The 20,401-nt window shown below is 41.5% G+C and overlaps 2 protein-coding genes across 4 annotated transcripts in view; both read right to left on the reverse strand.

The window, feature by feature from the left end:
• The window catches only part of LOC115108216 (ceramide synthase 1), a 40,052-nt gene extending 23,969 nt beyond the window's left edge, over positions 1–16,083 (reverse strand). Inside the window, exons 1-2 of one of the 3 annotated variants that reach the window (XM_029632302.2) lie at positions 15,753–16,083; positions 14,647–14,893 (exon numbers count right to left, since the gene is read on the reverse strand). In XM_029632302.2, coding sequence (XP_029488162.1) covers positions 14,647–14,874 — 228 coding nt within the window. In that variant the 5' untranslated portion in view covers positions 14,875–14,893; positions 15,753–16,083. Of the gene's footprint in view, positions 1–14,646 lie in introns of all 3 variants that reach the window. The other 2 variants (XM_029632301.2, XM_029632304.2) reach the window with 2 other exon arrangements.
• Positions 16,084–16,982: 899 nt separating this feature from the next.
• Positions 16,983–20,401, reverse strand: cope (COPI coat complex subunit epsilon). Its single transcript, XM_029632305.2, has 10 exons — positions 20,265–20,401; positions 19,995–20,057; positions 19,684–19,784; positions 19,416–19,568; positions 19,275–19,328; positions 19,072–19,153; positions 18,704–18,859; positions 18,206–18,274; positions 17,721–17,795; positions 16,983–17,385 (listed from the first exon to the last, which is right to left on the reverse strand). Exons 1-10 carry the CDS (start codon positions 20,364–20,366, stop codon positions 17,332–17,334), a joined length of 909 nt encoding a protein of 302 aa, XP_029488165.1. The 5' UTR covers positions 20,367–20,401; the 3' UTR covers positions 16,983–17,331.

Here is a 20,401-nt window from a genome sequence, read left to right on the forward strand (position 1 = left end):
CTCAAGACATCAGTCAGGTAGTTAAAGCTTGGTCGCAAATGGGTCTTCCAAATGGACAATGACCCCAAACATGCTTCCAAAGTTGTAGCAAAATGGCTTAAGGACAACCAAATCAAGGTATTTGAGTGGCCATCACAAAGCCTTGACCTCAATCTCATAGATTTGTGGGCAGAACTGAAAAAGCGTGTGCGAGCATGGAGGCCTACAAATTTGACTAATTTACACCAGCTCTGTCAGGAGGAATGGGCCAAAATTCACCCGACTTATTGTGGGAAGCTTGTGGAAGGCTACCTGAAAAGTTTGACCCAAGTTAAACAATTTAAAGGCAATGCTACCAAATACTAATTGAGTGTACGTAAACTTCTGACCCACTGGGAATGTGATGAAAGAAAAAGGCTGAAATCATTATCTCTACTATTATTATGACATTTCACATTCTTAAAATAAAGTAGTGATCCTAACTGACCTAAGACAATGATCTTTTACTAGGATTAAATGTCAGGAATTGTGAAACTGAGTTTAAATGTATTTGGTTAAGGTGAATGTAAACTTCTGACTTCAACTGTAGATTCAAAGCGAATTGGCTCAATGTTCCCATGGCTAGAGTTGGAAAACAACGTCATGTTCTGCAAATATTGTAGAGGGCAATCTCCTGGTCGGACAACAGACCCTTGAGCACTCCCATGCTTGGGTAAGTCTCTTCATAGGCTTTATTCTTTTGTAAAGTGGCATTATTCGTAAGGAGATAGAATTTAGTTTGTCAGAAATACTTTTGTATAATTTTTTTTGTCATTCGAGGTGTTTTGGATGCCACCAAGGCTGCATTTTCTTGCTGTTTGCCCAGAGGAGGATGGAGGGTCATGGATGAAGTGTATCTCCTTCTGGGCAGATGGTGCCTCCGTGAACATGGGCTACCGTGGGGGAGTGATTGCCCACCTGCAGAGAGAGGCAGGGGGGCATATAATCCCAAATCCACTATGCCAATTAGGTTTAACTAATACATTCTCTATGATTTTATTTTATTTGCTAGCAGAGAATGTTAAAGTGTGGTGTGTGTGCATGCTCTAAGTGCTGGAATGGTAAATACCACAGAATTATAGATTTCTGTTGGCACGAGACGGTGAATTGTTTGGAAGATTCTGTTATGACTTTCACAGGCTAGAGCTGGCAGTACTGACCAGAAGAAAGAGCCAAAGGTGTCTGTCGTGTACAATCTTCTGAATCTGATATGGAAGACGTACCACTTCAGCGGAAAATCCAAACGAGAGCTCTATGTTTTTGGGCAAGAGCTCGGTGTGGATATTTGCACTCTTGTGCATTCTGCCCTTTTCCCTCAGACATGTTTGAGGAGCTATCCTCACTTAGCCTCACCCTGAAAAGGAATGACCTGATCGTCCCCCAAGTCAGAGTTGAGGAAGACAGTGACCAGACTGGAAGCACTAAAGCTTAGGGCAAAGGCAGGAGGCATGCTGGAGAAGATCCAGACCATGCTTGCTCAGCAGCAGGGTGACGAGAGGAGATTCGAGGTGTGTTAGGATGAGAGCTTGTTAGGATGTAAGAGAAATCAATGATTAAGACAGATTCTCTGTGAGAATCAATGTATTCGTTGCCCAATAGAACAATTTGAGAGTAAGGAGGGAAATGCAGTGGAGAAGTCTTTAAAAATGTTTTATGGGAGACTGACAAATGGCCAGACATTTCATTGTGTGTTGGTGTGTGTTCTGTTAAAGGGAATAACACTGAAGGGGAATCTGAAAGGCATCACGGACCTCACCAATCCCCAGCTGAAGCAGCAAGTGGAGGTGGCCATCAACATGGGCGTGGATGATCTCAAAGCCATGTTTGGTAGTTTGCTGAAGGATGAGGGTGTCCAGATCCCAGTGGAGTCTTTCAGAGTGCTAAACCCTGACACATGGCCAGAAGACCAGGCCAGCCTTCTCACCTTTGGCGATGATGGTGTGTGTGGTAGACCTGATGAGGCATTTCAAGGAGCCTCTAGAGGTAAGAACTTATTTGACACTGCATTGCCATATGAGACAATGTTATGCTTGCATATTTTCAAACTCACTTGCTCTGTCCAATCCTGCAGATCGGGGTGCAACATTGCTGCAATCCAGGATGAGTGGCAGGGGCTGAAAATCCTGGTCAGCCACAATTTCAAGGACACATCCTACAGTGGCCTGTGGGAGACCATGTTAACAAAGGACCCCTACAGGCACGATTACAAAGTAGACTAACAGTCCTGAGTGGCTATGTATGGTATCCTTCTATAGTTGGTTTTGTTTAAATGAAATGTAAAGTTATCATCATTTCCCTAGAACATACTGGAGTTGGTGCAGCTTATGCTGGTGCTGCCCATTTCAGCCACCCAGTGTGAGCGAGGCTTCTCTGCGCAGAACCGGATTAAGAATTCGTCAAGAAGCTTCCTTGGGGTCTCCACCAGCGAAGACCTGATGAGGAGCAGCCTGGAGGGGTCTTCTGTTGAGGAGTTCTATCCCACTCCTGCCGTGGACCGCTGTCTGACCTTTAAGCGTGCCAGACGGCCAACATACAAAAGCAGCTGGACAACTGATATCCTTTGCATCTAGTAGGCATGGGTCAATGGTGATTTTGGTGGTATGTGCTATTGCACAGATGTTTGTCCCTTAGTACACTCACACAGAGTATAAATATGTTTGTTAATAAACTGTGTTACTTGAACATTGTTCACTGTCCTCCTACATTTTTTCATTTAGGAGCACATGTACTCCTTGGGAAAAAAGTTAGGGTAGAACCCTGAAAGCTCGCCCTCCATTTGGCAAATCTGACCATAATTCTATTCTCTGGATTCCCCGCTTTTACACCCTACTCTGATGGTATCATCTATGCATAGTCACTTTAACTCTACCTACATGCACATATTACCTCAACTAACCGGTGCCCCCGCACATTGACTCTGTACCGCTACCCCCCCTGTATATGGTCTCGTTATTGTTTTTTTACTGCTGCTTTTTAATTACTTGTTACTTTTATCTCTTGTTCTTATCCGTATTTTTTAAAACTGCATCGTTGGTTCGGGGTTCGTAAGTAAGCATTTCACTGTAAGGTCTACACCTGGTACTCCAGATTGCATTTACGAACACAAGTTTCTAATGGAGATGTTAAACTCTGTCACTTGAAACGGCTCGCATCAGGTGTGTCTTTAAGAACAGTGCTTTCCCACAATCTGCAATTTGGCAAATGTTAAAAAATTATGTATTACATTCATTGCTTCATTACAGTAGTTGCATGTTCAGTAATATGGGAGGATAGGCTCGCTATTGTCGCATGTTTTAGTGAAAAAATGTCCTTCCATGTATTTTCTGTTGGTCATGTAATTTTACTGTTTGAAACAAATTTAACCGTTTGTTAACTGTTAATGGGGGTTGGTTAGTTGGCAACAAAATTGACCGAATGTTGCATCACTAAGTGAGAGTGGTTTGTCATTTCCTGCCATTTGCAGCAAGACAAAAATGAACTATTATTCACACAAGCTGTTTCGTTCTCCCTGTATGTGTGAGCATATGGGCATCATCCATAATGCAACACTAAGAGGGTGCATAAAGCCAGGAGGCTGCGGTTTATGAGGTCACTGTAATAACCACGTCACTGCCTGCCGGGCTGAGCCAGGCGGTCATATAGTAGGAACTAAAGGAGAGGCTAGCTGATTAGTGTTCATTTTATTAACGACGCTTAGACCGTATGACACTACAGGGATGAGCCAAGAACTATATAGACTCTCATCCACTGGGTAAATCTTTGACAAGATGGAGGAGGCTTAGCGATGAGAAGGTGGGGGGAGGACGAGGTCGAATGACAGTGGGTTCAGCTCAAACAAACCTGGTAGGGTCAGCTCAGCTGCCCTTGTGTTTGGGCTAACAGAGTAATACCTCTTTGTTAAACAGTCACTGTTACACCACAGAACAATGAGACATATTTCACCGGATGCATAAATGTGAAGCATGCGCTTGTTTCCATTCACTAGCAAATGATGGTAGTGAGAGGAAGCCAAGTAGCCGGCAGTGGGAGAAGATGGAAGCAGATGGATTTTGGCTGACATTCTGCACATTTTCTCATTGATGAAACATTTGATCTCAATACAGTTTTCTGTTTCCAAAACTAGAATCTGTTATGAACAGAGTGGACTACGTTTTGTAGACTTTACCTTTGCCAAAGTTATACAAAATTGCATTGTTTAGAAGTGCATAGGTGAGTTATTGCAAACGCACACTTCACATAGTAGGTGTTCCCTAACGGAAATATGCAGATGTATGCTACAATGATCTAATAGGATCTCACTAGCTCATGCTGGGCTCTGCCCACCTCCTTGCTTGTTCTTCCCACTATGACTCATTTGTTCCCATTGGAAACAACAAGCTGTGGGCTATCTTTGGTTACGCTCTCCCAGATGTGTAGCTCATGTGGGGTTAACTATCCTGTTGCTATGCTAACCAACAGGCTCTGGCAGAGGCTGGTCTAACAGGCTGACCACACGCTCACGTCGCGTGTGTGAGCGTTGCAAAATAAATTTAGAAATCTGTTATTCCATTATTGCAACCACACTGCTCACGCGCGCCAACGAGCATCTGTGTTGCCAAGGGCTAAAATAGAAGTCCTTTCTATTTCTGACGCAGATCACACTGCAAGTCCTGCCTCTCCCATCTCCTCATTGGGTTATAGAAGCAGGTACCCACGTGCCATTTCCTCATTGGTTATAGCCACGTGGGTGACTGAAAGACGAATGAGGTCAGTGGTGGTAATGCACCTCATTTATGAAAGTTGCCAATCGCAATATAAAGTCAAGAGAAGAAAAAGCATGTAAGGAAGAGATAACTAGAAACGATTCGAATGACCGTTTTATGTGTGGATTAATTGGCGGAGTAGAGGACCTTGTGCATTTCTGGTAAAATAACAACTCAATTTTTATATCCCAGGACCAATTTGCTAGCAAAATAGGACAAATTAGCAAGTGCAAGCTAACTAGCCATAAATGTTTAATGCTTTTCGACCTGTCCCCAAATTAATATAATTGGTTCAGTTTGTTTTGATATTTTAACCTTCGTATCGTGGGGACAAAATAAATGTATGCATGATGGTGCACGCACGCAGCCGGTTTGGGTTCCGTGTGACAGTGTTGTGAGAGGGGGAGGAGGAGACGGACAACAACACCAGGTGGAAATTACAGAATTTGCTATTTTCCTACAATTATAAATGTGCGGATGTACACTAGCCCTTCAACTGCCTAATGAGAAACTTCCATGTAGGCCTAAATCCTGTTCAAAAACCACTGAAAAGTATTAAACTACGGTACTACCTTTTAAAAAGCATGGAAAGTAGGAAACTCCTTGTCAACAGGCTGGATATCTATTATATCCTACTAATGAATGGTCCCACCACAACTCTCTCAGACTCTGGGCTCTCCAGCGCTATGTTGTGCTGAGGAGACAATGAGCTCCGATTTCCTTTGCCCTCTCAATCGTATTGGCATAGAGTAGCCTTGTTGTTGGGGTTACAGAGCTCTGCCAAGTTTGACAGACACAATGTGCTGTCTCTCTACAGAGGGACATGTTTTGTTGTTGTGGTCAAGGCTGTGCATTCTAGCTTGCCAGGGGAAAGACAGCCGGTAAACACAAGTTATTTATAGGAGTTGTTTAGTTAATCATAATAAATTAGTTCCTGTCTGCTTCTTCATACGCTATTTTGTTAAAGCCAGTTATATAGAGACCAGCTACACTTAATCAATATTTATATGAGAGGATGTTAGGATCATCTCTTTAATTGAGGGCTGCTGGGACATTTAATCAAGACAAATAGTTTTACTACACTACTACAGTTTGATAACAATAGTCGTTAAGCCTGTATGTGTGACTTGTCATGGCTCATGTCAGACGGTTTTAGAAATTAGAATAACCAGAAAGTTAGTTAGTCAGGAGAGATGTTGACCCTAACCACTGATACAGGGTCAGATTTTATTATTTTCCCATCCCCAAATGGTTTACATTAGGATCTGATCCAAGACCTGTGGTTGAGGGCGCCTTCTACATCAAGTGGTTTTGAAACATAGCCCAATGCTGATAAGCCCTAAAACCAGGCTAACACTGTCAAGTACATGTATTTGCTGCGAGCGGGAGACAGGAATTCATAAGAGGGGTTATGAACTGCTGCTGAGTGCGTTTCAGTTAGGCTTGGCACGTTTGCCCGGATCCTGAGAGGCTGTGGCTGTGGAGAAGCAGGCAGGCCATGTATCAGTGCCGAAATTGGCCCCGTTAATAAGAGCTGGGTGTGCTGCACCAGCTTAGCCGAGCCCTGGCCCCAGTTGCAGCACTATAGCAGCAGGAAGTGGAAGTCAGGCATCGTGCACTTTCACACCCACACTCACTAGTAAATATACAGACAGTCAAGGCAGACACGCACACACCCGCACACAATCATACACTGACCTCCTTGTCATATAGGCAGGTGTATAGCAATAAAATAACAGTACCACCAAGTGTAAGTGTTAGTTAATCATAAACAGCATCCCAATGTTATACACAAGGCAAACACTGATACAGAGAGCCTTTAGGGCCCTACAGTTTATTGTCTGAGCCCAAGTCTTCTAAGCCGACACCTCTGCCCTCAGTGCAGTGCAGTGACCGAGTTAAGACAGTGTAATAACAACAGTAACTACAAAGCCGGAAGGTGACTGACCGCTCTGAGCCATCTGCCAATCAGAGCTCAACAGTGTGCGTCTATATCCTCCAAATAGAAAGTCCTTAAAAAAGGCGTTTTTCACAGTAAAGTCAGAGAGGCCATCTTATGTGAAGACATGTACCACAGGAAGAAGAAAAAAGTCCTAGTCCTAGTCTATAGGTAACTAGTGCCCAGAGTTTTTACAGTGTGGTCGGTCGGGGGTTTGTTGTATTAGAGAGACTATTGTTGCTGCATGAGGGGCAGTCAGTCAGTCAGTCCGTCAGTTAGTCAGTGGGTTCACTGTAGGTCCTGTCTCTCTCTACTCCCCCTCCATCTCAGACGCTTCTTTATATACCCATGCTGCCACAGAGACAGAGGTTGTGGGAATAGTCCCCTGATAGCTTCAAATATTTAAGGGAGTAGTAGAACAGGAGCACCCAGGAGATTTCAAAAAGCCTTGTGTTTTATTTATGGTGTCCCTTAATTCTATGAGAGGCTGAAGTTGTTGGGCTATATTGGAGTACACATTCCTCAGATGAAAGCTAGATAGTTTAGCCTCAATGCGTCACTGGATGCTAATTTTCGTTAACATGATTTATATCCCTTGGCATTTCTCAATCACTGTTTGGGTGCTTCTTACGCAACACACACGTAATTCGAAAAATACCCCGATAGTATAGCATCAGATTGTACTAGTGTAATTAATTGTGAAAGGCCCGGCCATTTCTCATCCAGGGTCTGTCCATAGTAGTTGTGACTAAAAGGAAAAAGCCGCCCATTCCCTGACCACATCTGAGCCAACATATGGGGCCTATGATATAGCATTTAGCTTTACTCCTAACCCAGCCAAATGTCCAAATTAACAATGAGCTGTGAGCCACATCTGTTGGAACGGACATTGGAGCACCTCCCAGTCAACCCCAACAGTGCGAGAGACAGGGGCGCCATGGCAGGGTATGGCAGTCGTCATAATCTCGCTCAACACCAAAATCATTCAAATTCCGATTAAAGGCAAATGCAGTTTAGCGTTGAAGCGAGACTGAAGGCTGTTTGTAATGGCTGGCTGTTTTTTTGGAGAGCACATTGACGTAGCTGCAGGGAACAACTTGGCTTTTTCTCAAAACAGTGCAGTGGTAAAGTTGTCTGTAGTAGATGGCTTTGGCAACTGCTGTTTGACTTGACATCAGGGCTCAACATTAACGCTTGTCCTCTTGTCCGGGGCAAGTTACAAAAAAAATTGTCGGACAAGAAGAATATAGATTTCACACTAAAATCACAATATCAAACAATCACACCGATCAGAATTGTATCAAAGGCCAACATTTGTGTCATGTTCTGACCATAGTTCTGTTATTTTATTATTTGTTTTAGTATGGTCAGGGCGTGAGTTGGGGTGGGCAGTCTGTTGGTTTTTCTATGTTGGTTTTTGTGTTCGGCCTAGTATGGTTCTCAATCAGAGACAGGTGTCGTTAGTTGTCTCTGATTGAGAATCATACTTAGGTAGCCTGGGTTTCACTTTTGGTTTGTGGGTGTTTGTTTCCGTGTGAGTGTTTGGGCCACACGGTACTGTTTCGGTTTTGTAAATTCACGTCATCGTTTATTGTTTTGATTCAGTGTTCAGTGCTTTCTTTAATTAAAATCATCATGAACACTTAACACGCTGCACCGTGGTCCTCCTCACCTTCTTCCCAAGACAGCCGTTACAATTTGAATAATATGTACATACAGTGTACATGTACATACAGTGGCTTGCGAAAGTATTCACCTCCCTTGGCATTTTTCCTATTCTGTTTCCTTCCAGCCTGGAATTAAAATGGATTTTTGGGGGGTTTGTATCATTTGATTTACACAACATGCCTACCACTTTGAAGATGCAAAATATTTTTTATTGTGAAACAAACAAGAAATAAGACAAAAAAAAAATGAAAACTTGAGCGTGCATAACTATTCACCCCCCGCAAAGTCAATACTTTGTAGAGCCACCTTTTGCAGCAATTACAACTGCAAGTCACTTGGGATATGTCTCATTCTTCAAGGCAAAACTGATCCAGCTCCTTCAAGTTGGATGGGTTCTGCTGGTGTACAGCAATCTTTAAATCATACCACAGATTCTCAATTTGGATGGATGGAGGTCTAGGCTTTGACTAGGCCATTCCAAGGCATTTAAATGTTTACCCTTAAACCACTTGAGTGTTGCTAAAGCAGTATGCTTAGGGTCATTGTCCTGCTGGAAGGTGAACCTGTCCCAGTCTCAAATCTCTGGAAGACTGAAACAGGTTTCCCTCAAGAAGTTCCCTGTATTTAGCGCCATCCATCATTCCTTCAATTCTGACCAGTTTCCCAGTCCCTGCCGATGAAAAACATCCCCACAGCATGATGCTGCCACCACCATGCTTCACTGTGGGGATGGTGTTCTCAAGGTGATGAGAGGTGTTGGGTTTGTGCCAGACAGCGTTTTCCTTGATGACCAAAAAGCTCAATTTTAGTCTCATCTGACCAGAGTACCTTCTTACATATGTTTGGGGAGGCTCCCACATGCCTTTTGGCGAACACCAAACGTGTTTGCTTATTTTTTTTCTTTAAGCAATGGCATTTTTCTGGCCACTTCCGTAAAGCCCAGCTCTGTGGAGTGTACAGCTAAAAGTGGTCCTGTGGACAGATACTCCAATCTACGGTGTGGAGCTTTGCAGGTCCTTCAGGGTTATCTTTGGTCTCTTTGTTGCCCCTCTGATTAATGCCCTTCTTGCCTGGTCCGTGAGTTTTGGTGGGCAGCCCTCTCTTGGCAGGTTTGTTGTGGTGCCATATTCTTTCCATTTTTTAATAATGGATTTAATGGTTCTCTGTGGGATGTTCAGAGTTTCTGATATTTTTTTATAACCCAACCCTGATCTGTAGAGCTCCTTGGTCTTCATGGTGCCGCTTGCTTGGTGGTGCCCCTTGCTTAGTGGTGTTGCAGACCCTGGGGACTTTCAGAACAGGTGTATATATACTGAGATCATGTGACAGGTCAAGTGACAGGTTGCACCAGATCTTATTTAGGTGCTTCATGGCAAAGGGGTGAATACACATCACTTTTCCGTTTTTGAATTTTTTTGAAACAAGTTCTTTTTTTCATTTCACTTCACCAATTTTGACTATTTTGTCCATTACATGAAATCCAAATAAAAATCAATTTATATTTCAGGTCTTAATGCAACAAAATAGGAAAAACACCAAAGGCGATGAATACTTTTGCAAGGCACTGTAAATAAAAAAGCCTACAAGTCAAAGTGTAGGTGATATGCATACAGCATCATGTCCAACTCGATGCGGACTTGAGGGATTCGCCAACAAAACTTTGCCAAACTTTAATATAGCCTAAACTTTAATATAGTCATGTTTGACAAATTATAATGAAGTTTAATTAACATTAACGACGAAATGCTTTATTCTATCGACATACTTGAGGCACAGTTCGTTCAGATCAAATGGTCACGTGACCTGAGAGTGAAGGAAGGTGCCTGTTGCGCACAGCACATCACCCACCTTGAATCTGAGCGGAGGCAGCCAGCATTTAGGAACTATTTAACCATAAACATAATTGTTTAAAACTAGGACGTTTGATGTCATTTTATGAAGCATGTCTTACCTTGTTTCAAAGTAGCCTAGCTTAGTGAAAAATTAAACAAATTCTATTAATTTCATATCATTGGAACCAGCATTTATTGCATGTTCTATTGGTTTACAAATCAACGTTATTTTACTGTCCAGCAACCAAAATGCCACTCCAAGTCATATTAGTAGGGACATCAAACGATCAGGCTGCTGCATAGACACTATGGAGAGGCTAGTCTAGAGTACCCGGTTAAATTGTGTTTGAGAGCATTTTTTTACTCTGTAAATGGTTAAATGAGTGTGAAATTGTTTGAGTGGGCAACATATACTATCACTTTAAATTGACATAGAATTATTTTGCCATATTAAAGTATTGTATATTCCACAAATTTCCCTGGAAATTGGACCGTTTCTGTTACTACCTTACACAAACTTACATTTTCACCTCAAAGAATTGAGTGGAATTACACATCCTTTTTACCTCAGATTGGTGATATGATTATAAAGGTTTATAGTCATCGTGATGACATAAGACTGCTTAAAATAGATCTTTGTTTTGTTACTGTTGATTTTGTCACACGCTGGGATGCGCAGGACTTATGAAATGGCACAACAAATTTGATGCGGTCTCTCTATAAAAGTCACTGGCCACACACCAAGACATGGATTTGACAAACAATCACTTAAAAAGCAGCCAACTGTTTACACTGTTGATATCCTATGCCTCATCATGATTAATTTAAGTCAGGGATGGGCAACTGGTGGCCACCCCTATTTTCTTTTTACTCAGTCGGGGTCTCAACTTACTGTTGCAAGTTAGAACAGTAGAATACACAAGGTGAATTCAAAATGTGGTTGTGCATCAGCAGTTTTTATTTTGTTATGTCAGTCACTGATAGTCACTCAATTAGCCCATGACAGCTAACATATTTTAGATTGCTAAATTGACTGGCCGCTAAACTATCTAAAGTTATCATGGTCAAATTACTGGATGAGGGATCCCCAATGATTTTGATAGTCAGTCTCACTCAGATATCATATCAAAAACAGCAAACATTTCTCTCCATCCCATGGCAAAATGTGTAGAATTGCAGGAAACCTGCTTTAAACTGCAACATTTTCCCTACACCCCAAGATAAAATGTATAGAATTGCAGGAAACCTGCTTTAAACTGCAACATTTTCCCTACACCCCAAGATAAAATGTATAGAATTGCACAAAATTAACTCTGAAACAAAAACTACAAAATCTCTGCTGGCAAGAGGGGGGGGCCACTAAAATGTTCTGCTCACAATGTTTTACGTTAAAGTTGCCCATCCCTGGGTTTACGTTAACTAACAGAAATAGTGGTCTGTTCCCTTTCCCGTGATGGCAGCCTCCCGAAATCAACATTCAACATTCAAAATATAGATATAAGCCTTCTTACAAGTCCTCATTCAACCAACGATGTGTAGGTTATTTCAAGTTTCCGTGTAGCCTTTGAATAGTGTTAGTTTAAAAAGTGCTACACTCCAAAACGTTTGCCCCCTGTTCTATTGATTTCAGCATGATACCGATGGAAATGATTCACCGAAAAGTGTTGCGCTACACTTACCACGTTGGCGACCCACTTGAATCAAAATGGATCACTTCAAAATGTAGCTAGATGTCTTCTACAAACTGTCCTCTAACCAGTGATGTAAAAATGATTCTATATTCTGTGTGGTTATTGAGCGGTGTTAGTTTTAACAGGACACGCAACCTCATCTCCCCCTACCGAGCTTTCAACGTGATAATCGATATACATAATCGATATACAGTGCATCTGGAAAATATTCAGATCCCTTGACTTTTTCCACATTTTGTTATGTTACAGCCTTATTCTAAAATTGATTAAATAATATTTTCCCCTCATAAATCTACACACAATAGCCCATAATGACAAAGCATAAACAGGTTTTTAGAAATGTTTGCAAATGTATAAAAAAAAAAAATACAACTGAAGTATCACATTTACATAACTATTCAGACTCTTTACTCAGTACTTTGTTGTACAGCCTCGAGTCTTCTTGGGTATGACGCTTCAAGCCTGGCACACCTGTATTTGGGGAATTTCTCCCATTCTTCTCTGCAGATCCTCTCAAGCGCTGTCAGGTTGGATGGGGACCATCAATGCACAACTATTTTCAGGTCTCTCCAGAGATGTTTCGATCGGGTTCAAGGCCGGGCTCTGGTTGGGCCACTCAAGGACATTCAGAGACTTGTCCCGAAGCCACTCCTGCATTGTCTTGGCTGTGTGCTTAGGGCTGTTGTCCTGTTGGAAGGTGAACCTTCACCCCATTCTGAGGTCCTGAGCAGGTTTTCATCAAGGATCTCTCTGTACTTTGCTCCGTTCATCTTTCCCTCGATCCTGACTAGTCTCCAAGTCATTGCCGCTGAAAAACACCCCCACAGCATGATGCTGCCACCACCATGCTTCACTATAGGGATGATGCCAGGTTTCCTCCAGACCAAAAAGTTCAATCTTGGTTTCATCAAACCAGAGAATCTTGTTTCTCATGTTGTGAGAGTCCTTTAGGTGCCTTTTGGTAAACTCCAATCAGCCTGTCACATGTATTTTACTGAGGAGCGGCTTCCGTCTGGCCACTCTACCATAAAGACCTGATTGGTGGAGTACTGCAGAGATGGTTGTCCTTCTGGAAGGTTCTCCTATCTCCATAAAGGAACTCTGTCAGAGTGACCATCGGGTTCTCGGTCACCTCCCTAACCAAGGCCCTTCTCCCCCGATTGCTGAGTTTGCAAGGCGGCCAGCTCTAGGAACAGTCTTGATGTTTCCAAACTGGAAACTGGATGCACCTGGATGACTACTGTCATTTCGAGTCTCATAGCAAAGGGTCTGAATATTTATGTAAATAAGGTATCTGTTTATTTTAAGTAATAATTTTTCTAAAAACCTGTTTTCGCTCTGTCAGTATGGGATATTGTGTGTAGATTGATGAGGAAAAACATTTATTTAATCCATTTTAAAATAAGGCTGTAACATAACAAAATGTGGAAAAAGTCTAAGGGTCTGATACAAAACCCCTTCCCATGTCACTTTGCCATACTTTTGGTTTAGCTGAAATGATGCCCCTGGCGAGAGAGTCAGAGTCTGCATCTCTCAGCAGAGCCTTGAGTCCCCTACTACTGTCATGGAGCCAAAAGCTGGGAGGATTATGAATGTATTCATTCATTGACAGGCAAAGATATGCTAATGGTGTGTAACACATTCATTGATGGATAACTGACTGAATGTGTGTGGGGAAAAAATAAAAAAGAGACGCTAGCTACTAGGCTACTCGAAAATAAATGACGAAACAACCTAGAATTGCTGAATATTGCCTTTTTGATGATAGTTTGAGCACGCGCCAGGAAACCACTGTCTAAACCCGCTTGTGTGAGTGCTGTGAGAGTAGCTTGAGAGACAATGCTACTGTAGGAGTAGATCTCACATGCAGTGATTTCCTCATCAGTCTACGGCCTTAAGCCAATCACCAATGATTAGGGAGGCTATACACCCTTAGAAAAAAAAGGTGCTGTCTGTGGTTCACATGTATGTGTCCTTAATCTCCTCAGCAAAGCTTGCTTGCCACATCTCTGCTCTGGTCTTTGTAACCCGGGAGTTAATATTTTATTGCAGAGTCATTAGCTGAGGTGAAGGGTTTCCATAGTCTTACTGAATCAGTTTCCTGGTATCTGATCTTGATTTAGGCTACAACAGTGAATTTTGCTCTGCCCGGAGTATGCCTAAAGTACCCTCATGTGCATTTGACCATTAAGCCTATGGTCTCATTAGTGTTCTCAAGGACCCCCTGTGTTCCTAGAACCCCTGGTTGGGAACTACAAGTTGACACACACTGAGACACTAAAGGTATTGGAGTGTAGCGTGTAGGCCTTCCTCAGAATGAAGGTATTCATCATATGATTCAATTTGATGGGCATCAAGATTAAATTGTCAGGAGGACAAGCCCCAGTACAGTAGACAACAATTGTTGAATTCAGCAAGGAGAATAATTTATGATTTTATACCAGAGAGAAACAGACCAGTGTTAATTAATAACCTGTGGTGGGCTTAAAAAGTGAAATGGAATTCACCATAATTGAAATACAATGGTTATCTTATTTCAGTTATACTGCAAGGTATATGAAACATGCGACATGAACACCTTTATAAACACCCAATGAAGGCTGAACTCTGATAGAAGGCTCCTGTAATTAGGGAACGAGAATAAGGCCCATGGTTCTTGAAGTAAAGAGGGAATTTATGTATTTCGTGGAGAAAAGTGTATGTGAATGTATAGTATGCAAGATTGAGGGGAAAGCTGGGTATGGGGGTGTATCTACCTTGAACAGACATTCTGTTAGTCCCCGTCGTATCTGCGTCCACATAACGGCGCACATGAAGAAAAGGCCGATTTCGGTCCATGTAATATAAGCGTTATCCAGGAGCGTCCTTTTAGAGAGCTCTAGACCGCACGCGCTGCAGTCTCTCAAGGCACTGAGCATCACAGTAGACGCTCTCGTTAGGAGACCCGTATAGCCAGGCATGGGTTCCACCTCCCCGACTCTCATACTGTCATCATCCGTGTGACTGTCCATTGTGTCGGCACGGAAAACGGAGATTTAGAAAACTGACACAGACAGTATGATCGACGTGTTTTCTCTGTACAGGAGATAGCCAGGCAAGATCCCGACGCGTCCAAACTACTGTATCTAGCTAGTTATATAGCTAAACTAAAATCTAGAAAAAAAGCTTTAAGCAGCTTAACCTAGTCTCAAGTGGCCTAATGTTAATTCTTTCTTTTCTAAATTTGGACGTGGGTTCATTTCACATGAAGATCATTTATGTCTGATTGGATTATAAACCTACAAAAACCATGGGTAAACCGGCTGGATTTATTTCATAGCCAACGTTAATTACCTAGCTATAATTATTAGAATTACAAGCTACTGTATTCTATGACCTAGTAAACATTGGCCAGAAATTTGGCAATTCTTATTTTACTCATACCACATCAAAATGTAGCTAACGTTAGCTTGTTAGCCGATTAGCTCGCTAAATTACATGTACACAATACCGGGTAGAACAGCATTTAAAACGGCTACCAAACTAACGCTAGTTGAATCTATCAGAGATTAGATGTAACTGTAAAATCACGTCCGTGTGCCAAGAAAAACAAATCCAGTAAGTATTATTAGCTATCTGGATAGCTACCTAAACTAAAGATGTGCCATACTAGAGAGCGGTACAGTCGAGGTATCACATACGATTCTTGTGAGGCCAATGTTAAATTCTGTCTGATCTCCGTTATTCGCCTTATATAACATATCTTCGTCATTTCATCAGCTACAATAACCTATTCCTACCAGATACCAAACCAGTGGTCCTGAAACATTTCTAATACTAAGAAAATAACCAATAACGCCGATAAAAGACCAGATATCCTCACAATGTTCGCCTTCCTCTGTCGTTCCGCTGCTAGTCGTGTCCTGCGGTGTCTGTGATGCTGTGTCTGTGATGCTGCGTCTTGACAAGTGACAGAAAAATGCGTGCTGTTTTAATGGGAATCAATGTAGAACATGATTCCACACGGCACTTGAAACCTCTCTGGTTACAATATTAAAAGTACTGCTAGTAAACGTTTTTACCGGCAAGACTATAATGTTCAGCACCCGCACCTAAAACCATTCTAACGAATTGAATGAAGAAAAAAGCGGAGGAGCTGACGTAATTATGGCCCACTACTTTCAAGTACTGGGATTTTTTTTAAACTGAGATAATTTAAAGCGACAGCGCAACATGTAACAGCAGAACGATGCACATCAACAAGATGTCGACTGTTCCAGAAAACACATTCAAATACTATGAAATGCATTTCCTCCATGTCCAATCCACTTCAATCCGTGTAGATGAAGGGGAGGAGACAGGTTAAATAAGGATTTTTAAACCTTGAGACATGGATTGTGTATGTGTGCTATTCTGAGGGTGAATGGACAAAATATTTAATTAAGTGCTTTTGAACGGGGTATGGTAGTAGGGTGCCAGACACACCGGTTTGAGTCTGTCAAGAACCAAGCACTGCAACCTTGCAGGGTTTTCATGAATTTAATGGCACCACTCATTTACAAAATGTATAGTTTCAAAAACATAAAGGAGGAAACATTGTCTACCTCTAGCTGATCTCGTCGGGCCATAATCCATGTATTTCAATAGAATGATAAATTTAAAAATATTGATAAACTGTGTGTACCCTCCACCACTGGTTTCACACTGACACCAGTGGTAAAAGTAAAGATACCTTAATAGAAAATGACTCAAGTAAAAGTCACCCAGTAAAATCCTACTTGAGTTAAAGTCTAAAAGTATTTGGGTTAAAATATACTTACGAATCGAAAGTATAAGTCATTGCAAATTCCTTATCAGACGGCACCATTTCCTTATTTTTGTGTTTAGTGAGTCCGCAGGGATGGCCAGGAATGTTCACTTGATAAGTGTGTGGATTAGACCATTTTCCTGTCCTGCTAAGCATTCAAAATGTAACGAGTACTTTTGGGTGTCAGGGAAAATACATGGAGTAGAAAGTACATCATTTTCTTCAGGAATGTAGTGAAGTAAAAGTTGTCAAAAAAAAGAAATAGTAAAGTACAGATACCCCCAAAAAACTCACACTGGGTGTAAACCGGGTCATAAAACATTTATTGTACATTTTAGAGGAATGCTAAAAGGAAACAGAGTGACTGGAAGCATTTCTCAATGAGAGAAATGCAGATGTTACAAACATCAAAGAGACATTATCAGAAGGGACATTTCATGTACTACAAATACCTGTACGTGTGAGTATAAAGAAAATATGTGTACGGTAATATTATTATTCAATCTTTTTATTATTCAAATTTCTAAATGTGCATGTCAATTTTAATCTATACAGTTTAGCGTTTCCCATATTGATAGACAAAAAGATATGGAGAAATCAGTTGTGTGTCCAGTATTAATAATGTTTTGGGGTCCAAACAGATGTCTCCATTGTCTCAAGCAGTTGCAGTGGGAGCATACTGCATCGTCAGTCTGTCAAATTCATTCTCCTGAGGTAAAAAAGGAGAAGCATTTAACACACGGTAGAAAATGTTTAACTAGCGACACTGTTGTGGACAGAAATAAACTGGTCTAACGAATGATACAACCTAACTGTTCAATGTTGATTTACACTTTTTTAATGGAGAATTGTGTGTAGTGAAGTCTATGAAATTAAAGTCAAAACTAGTTTTAAATGCTTAGACTAGATATGCTGCAGTGCTCACCAATCAGATAATTTCATTTACTTCCAAGAAAGCTAAGGCTGACCAACAGCTGTAACAAGGAAGAATGCATTGTTTCAAGATGAAGTAGAACTGTGTAAGGGCAAATGTAATCAACGTACTTTGGTCAGGTAGTCTTTAAGGAAGGGGTGAGCTCTATGGGCATCTTTCAGTTGAGAGAGATACCTGTTGGTTACCTGCAAACAAATACAAAACAGATTGATGCTAAGGAAATTCATGCCTATAAAAACATTGATCATAAATCATTAGAACAAGGTCTTATCTATATACACCTCAGGCGAGCTAAATAACCTTGATGGGTAATCAGTGATTACTTTGACCCCCATTGAAGAAACCATTCTGTAGATAGTCAAGATTCTATTGATTATTTACTCAGTCACCTCAATCTGGCACGAGCAGATTTCTTTTTGAGGGGGGGGGCGACTTTATCCCTAGAACTTTGTCTTTGAAGTTTATTGCTATTCAAGGAGGACACTAATGTGCAAGATATCTACCAATTGAATAAACCCTCTTATCATTCCAAAGCTTTGATAATGTCCGACAAACATTTCTCAGTATTTGTGGCAAAACTGATGCAAAGGCTCACCTCGGGAGCTTTGCCTAAGTGCTGGGTCAGCACAATCAGGTTGATCAAAGTCTCAGGGTGGCTGCTGTCCTGTTAGGGGAAAAACAGACTCTATAAGAGGTTGGAAAACACCCTCTTTTTCCTCACAGAAATGTCTCGGTGCACTGTATGACCTCACTCGTTATCCCGCTTCATTCATACATGTACCAGCACATTTTCTGAAATATGAATACAACTGCATTACTAGTGTATTTCTATCACCTACCGGTCAATTGCTAAAATTGCAAGTATTTGGCTTGAAGACACTTAACTGATATGGTTGGATAAGACAGACACCACTAATTGGTTTAACTAATTCAAATTGTACTATTAAAATGTCTTCACTGTAACACCCTATAATGTTATGCTATCAAATAGTGTTCATCTATATTTAAACACCCCTCTACACATCTACAAATTAATCTCTGAAATATGTCTACAGTTGATTAAGATAAGAATGCATGTGAGGTAAGTAATGACCTTGTCTAGTGCCTCCTGGAGAACCCCCTCTGCCTCCTCCCACTTGTTCTGGGCCATATGGCAGGCAGCCTGGCCATTCAGCAGAAGCAAAGTGGGGGAGTACTTATCCGACATCTCCTGGAAGATGTAGTAAGCATCCTGCAGCTTCTCTCCTCCCTGAAAAAAAAGGGAAAGTCAAGTCCTTTTTTTCTTCTGTTGATCAGAAGACAGAAATTGAGTGGACTTCAGTCCTAAATTGATGACTACTTTTCCATTGAGAGTGGTGCTCTGTCAAAAGCCCATTTCTTTCAGGTGAGGGGCAATGAGGCCCGCTCACTCCAATGTTGTATTATAGCATGTAGTGATCTTCGCTATGGGCTGACACTCACAACAGCGATGTTGACCCAAGCCGTGGACAGTTGGGTCAGTGTGGCATCCTCGTCCTGCTCCTGCATCTTCTTCAGCTCTTTCCTTCGTGTCAAAATAAGTAAACAACACCATATATGACCAACACTGAATCATATGCTCAATTTGCTGAATCCTTTAATAACTAAATTTACTTAATCAGATGGTGTGTGTCAAGTGGACATACCTTGCCAAATCAACACGGTCTAAACTCAGTAGCACCTGAATGGTCATTGCCATGCTGAAAAAAAAGAGGGACATTCACGTATCGCATAACACATAATAACAGGGGCTACAAACGTGAATAGTATCCTGTGATCGTCCTTACCACTCCAGACTTTCTCCCTGGTGCAGGGTCCTCAAGGCAGCATCCGAGTTCATCTCATGGTAGTAAATGGACGCAGCCATGAGCAGGAAGGTTGTGTTGGCCACATCTACATTCTTGCTCATTTTCTTGTCAAGTTCAGCCACAATGGCATCCCTGCACAAGGAAAAAAAAATAGCAATATTTCTACACCACCAAAAGAGCCGACAGAAAGCCTTTCACTTTAATTACACAGGTGGGTTGTTATATTGACTGTTTCATGGAATAAAACCTTTTGCCCTCGTTGGCGCGATACTCAGCAAACATCTTGACAGCCTGGAGTTCTGGTGAGGAGCTGGCCTTGATGTCATCCATCACCACAGCATACTTCCTCTGAAATTATACAGATGACAACTGATACAATACTGACAGGCAGTGTCTTAATGGCACTTAAAATGGAGGCATCTTCCGATGCTAAAGTTATAGTTCAAGATTAGACAATAAAAACATTATAGTAATTTATTGCACAGTGACACTAAGGTTACACTCACGTAATTTGACGTTCTAATAAATATATCGCCATCTGTGCAATTATGAAGTTACCTGGGCAATATAGGCTCTGTACAGAAACATGTCTCTCTCAACCTCCTTCTCAGGTGTTGTTGGCTGTAAAGAGGAAAATAGCAAGTATGTGATGTTTTTGATTTAACATCATCAATTAATTCACTGAATTGCTTTTATAACATAGATGTTAACGTTAGCGGCTAGTACTGTTAGCTGATTAGCTAGCCAGTTCAAACGTATTACATCGAGACTACAGAAAGACTAGCTATTAGCCATGTTGCACAAACAGTTTATCAGCAGATAAATTACCTTAACCTTCTGAGCTTCATTGATACATTGTTGATAACTGCCAATGTAATAAGCATTTTTCACATCGAAGAGTTCATCAACATCTCCTTGTTGCGTCGCCATGTTGACTGGATTACTTCCTAGACACGTAGCACCGA

This window comes from Oncorhynchus nerka, linkage group LG24, assembly GCF_034236695.1.
Source record: "Oncorhynchus nerka isolate Pitt River linkage group LG24, Oner_Uvic_2.0, whole genome shotgun sequence".
NCBI lineage: Eukaryota > Metazoa > Chordata > Actinopteri > Salmoniformes > Salmonidae > Oncorhynchus > Oncorhynchus nerka.

Excerpts from the sequence above, each read along its gene's own strand:
- cope (XM_029632305.2), bottom strand. The coding sequence starts at position 20,366 with ATGGCGACGCAACAAGGAGATGTTGATGAACTCTTCGATGTGAAAAAT. Across the intron at positions 18,860-19,071 it reads CTTGGGTCAACATCGCTGTT|GGAGGAGAGAAGCTGCAGGA; the intron begins GTGAGTGTCAGC and ends CTTTTTTTTCAG. Across the intron at positions 17,386-17,720 it reads TTAAAGACTACCTGACCAAA|GAGAATGAATTTGACAGACT; the intron begins GTACGTTGATTA and ends TTTTTACCTCAG.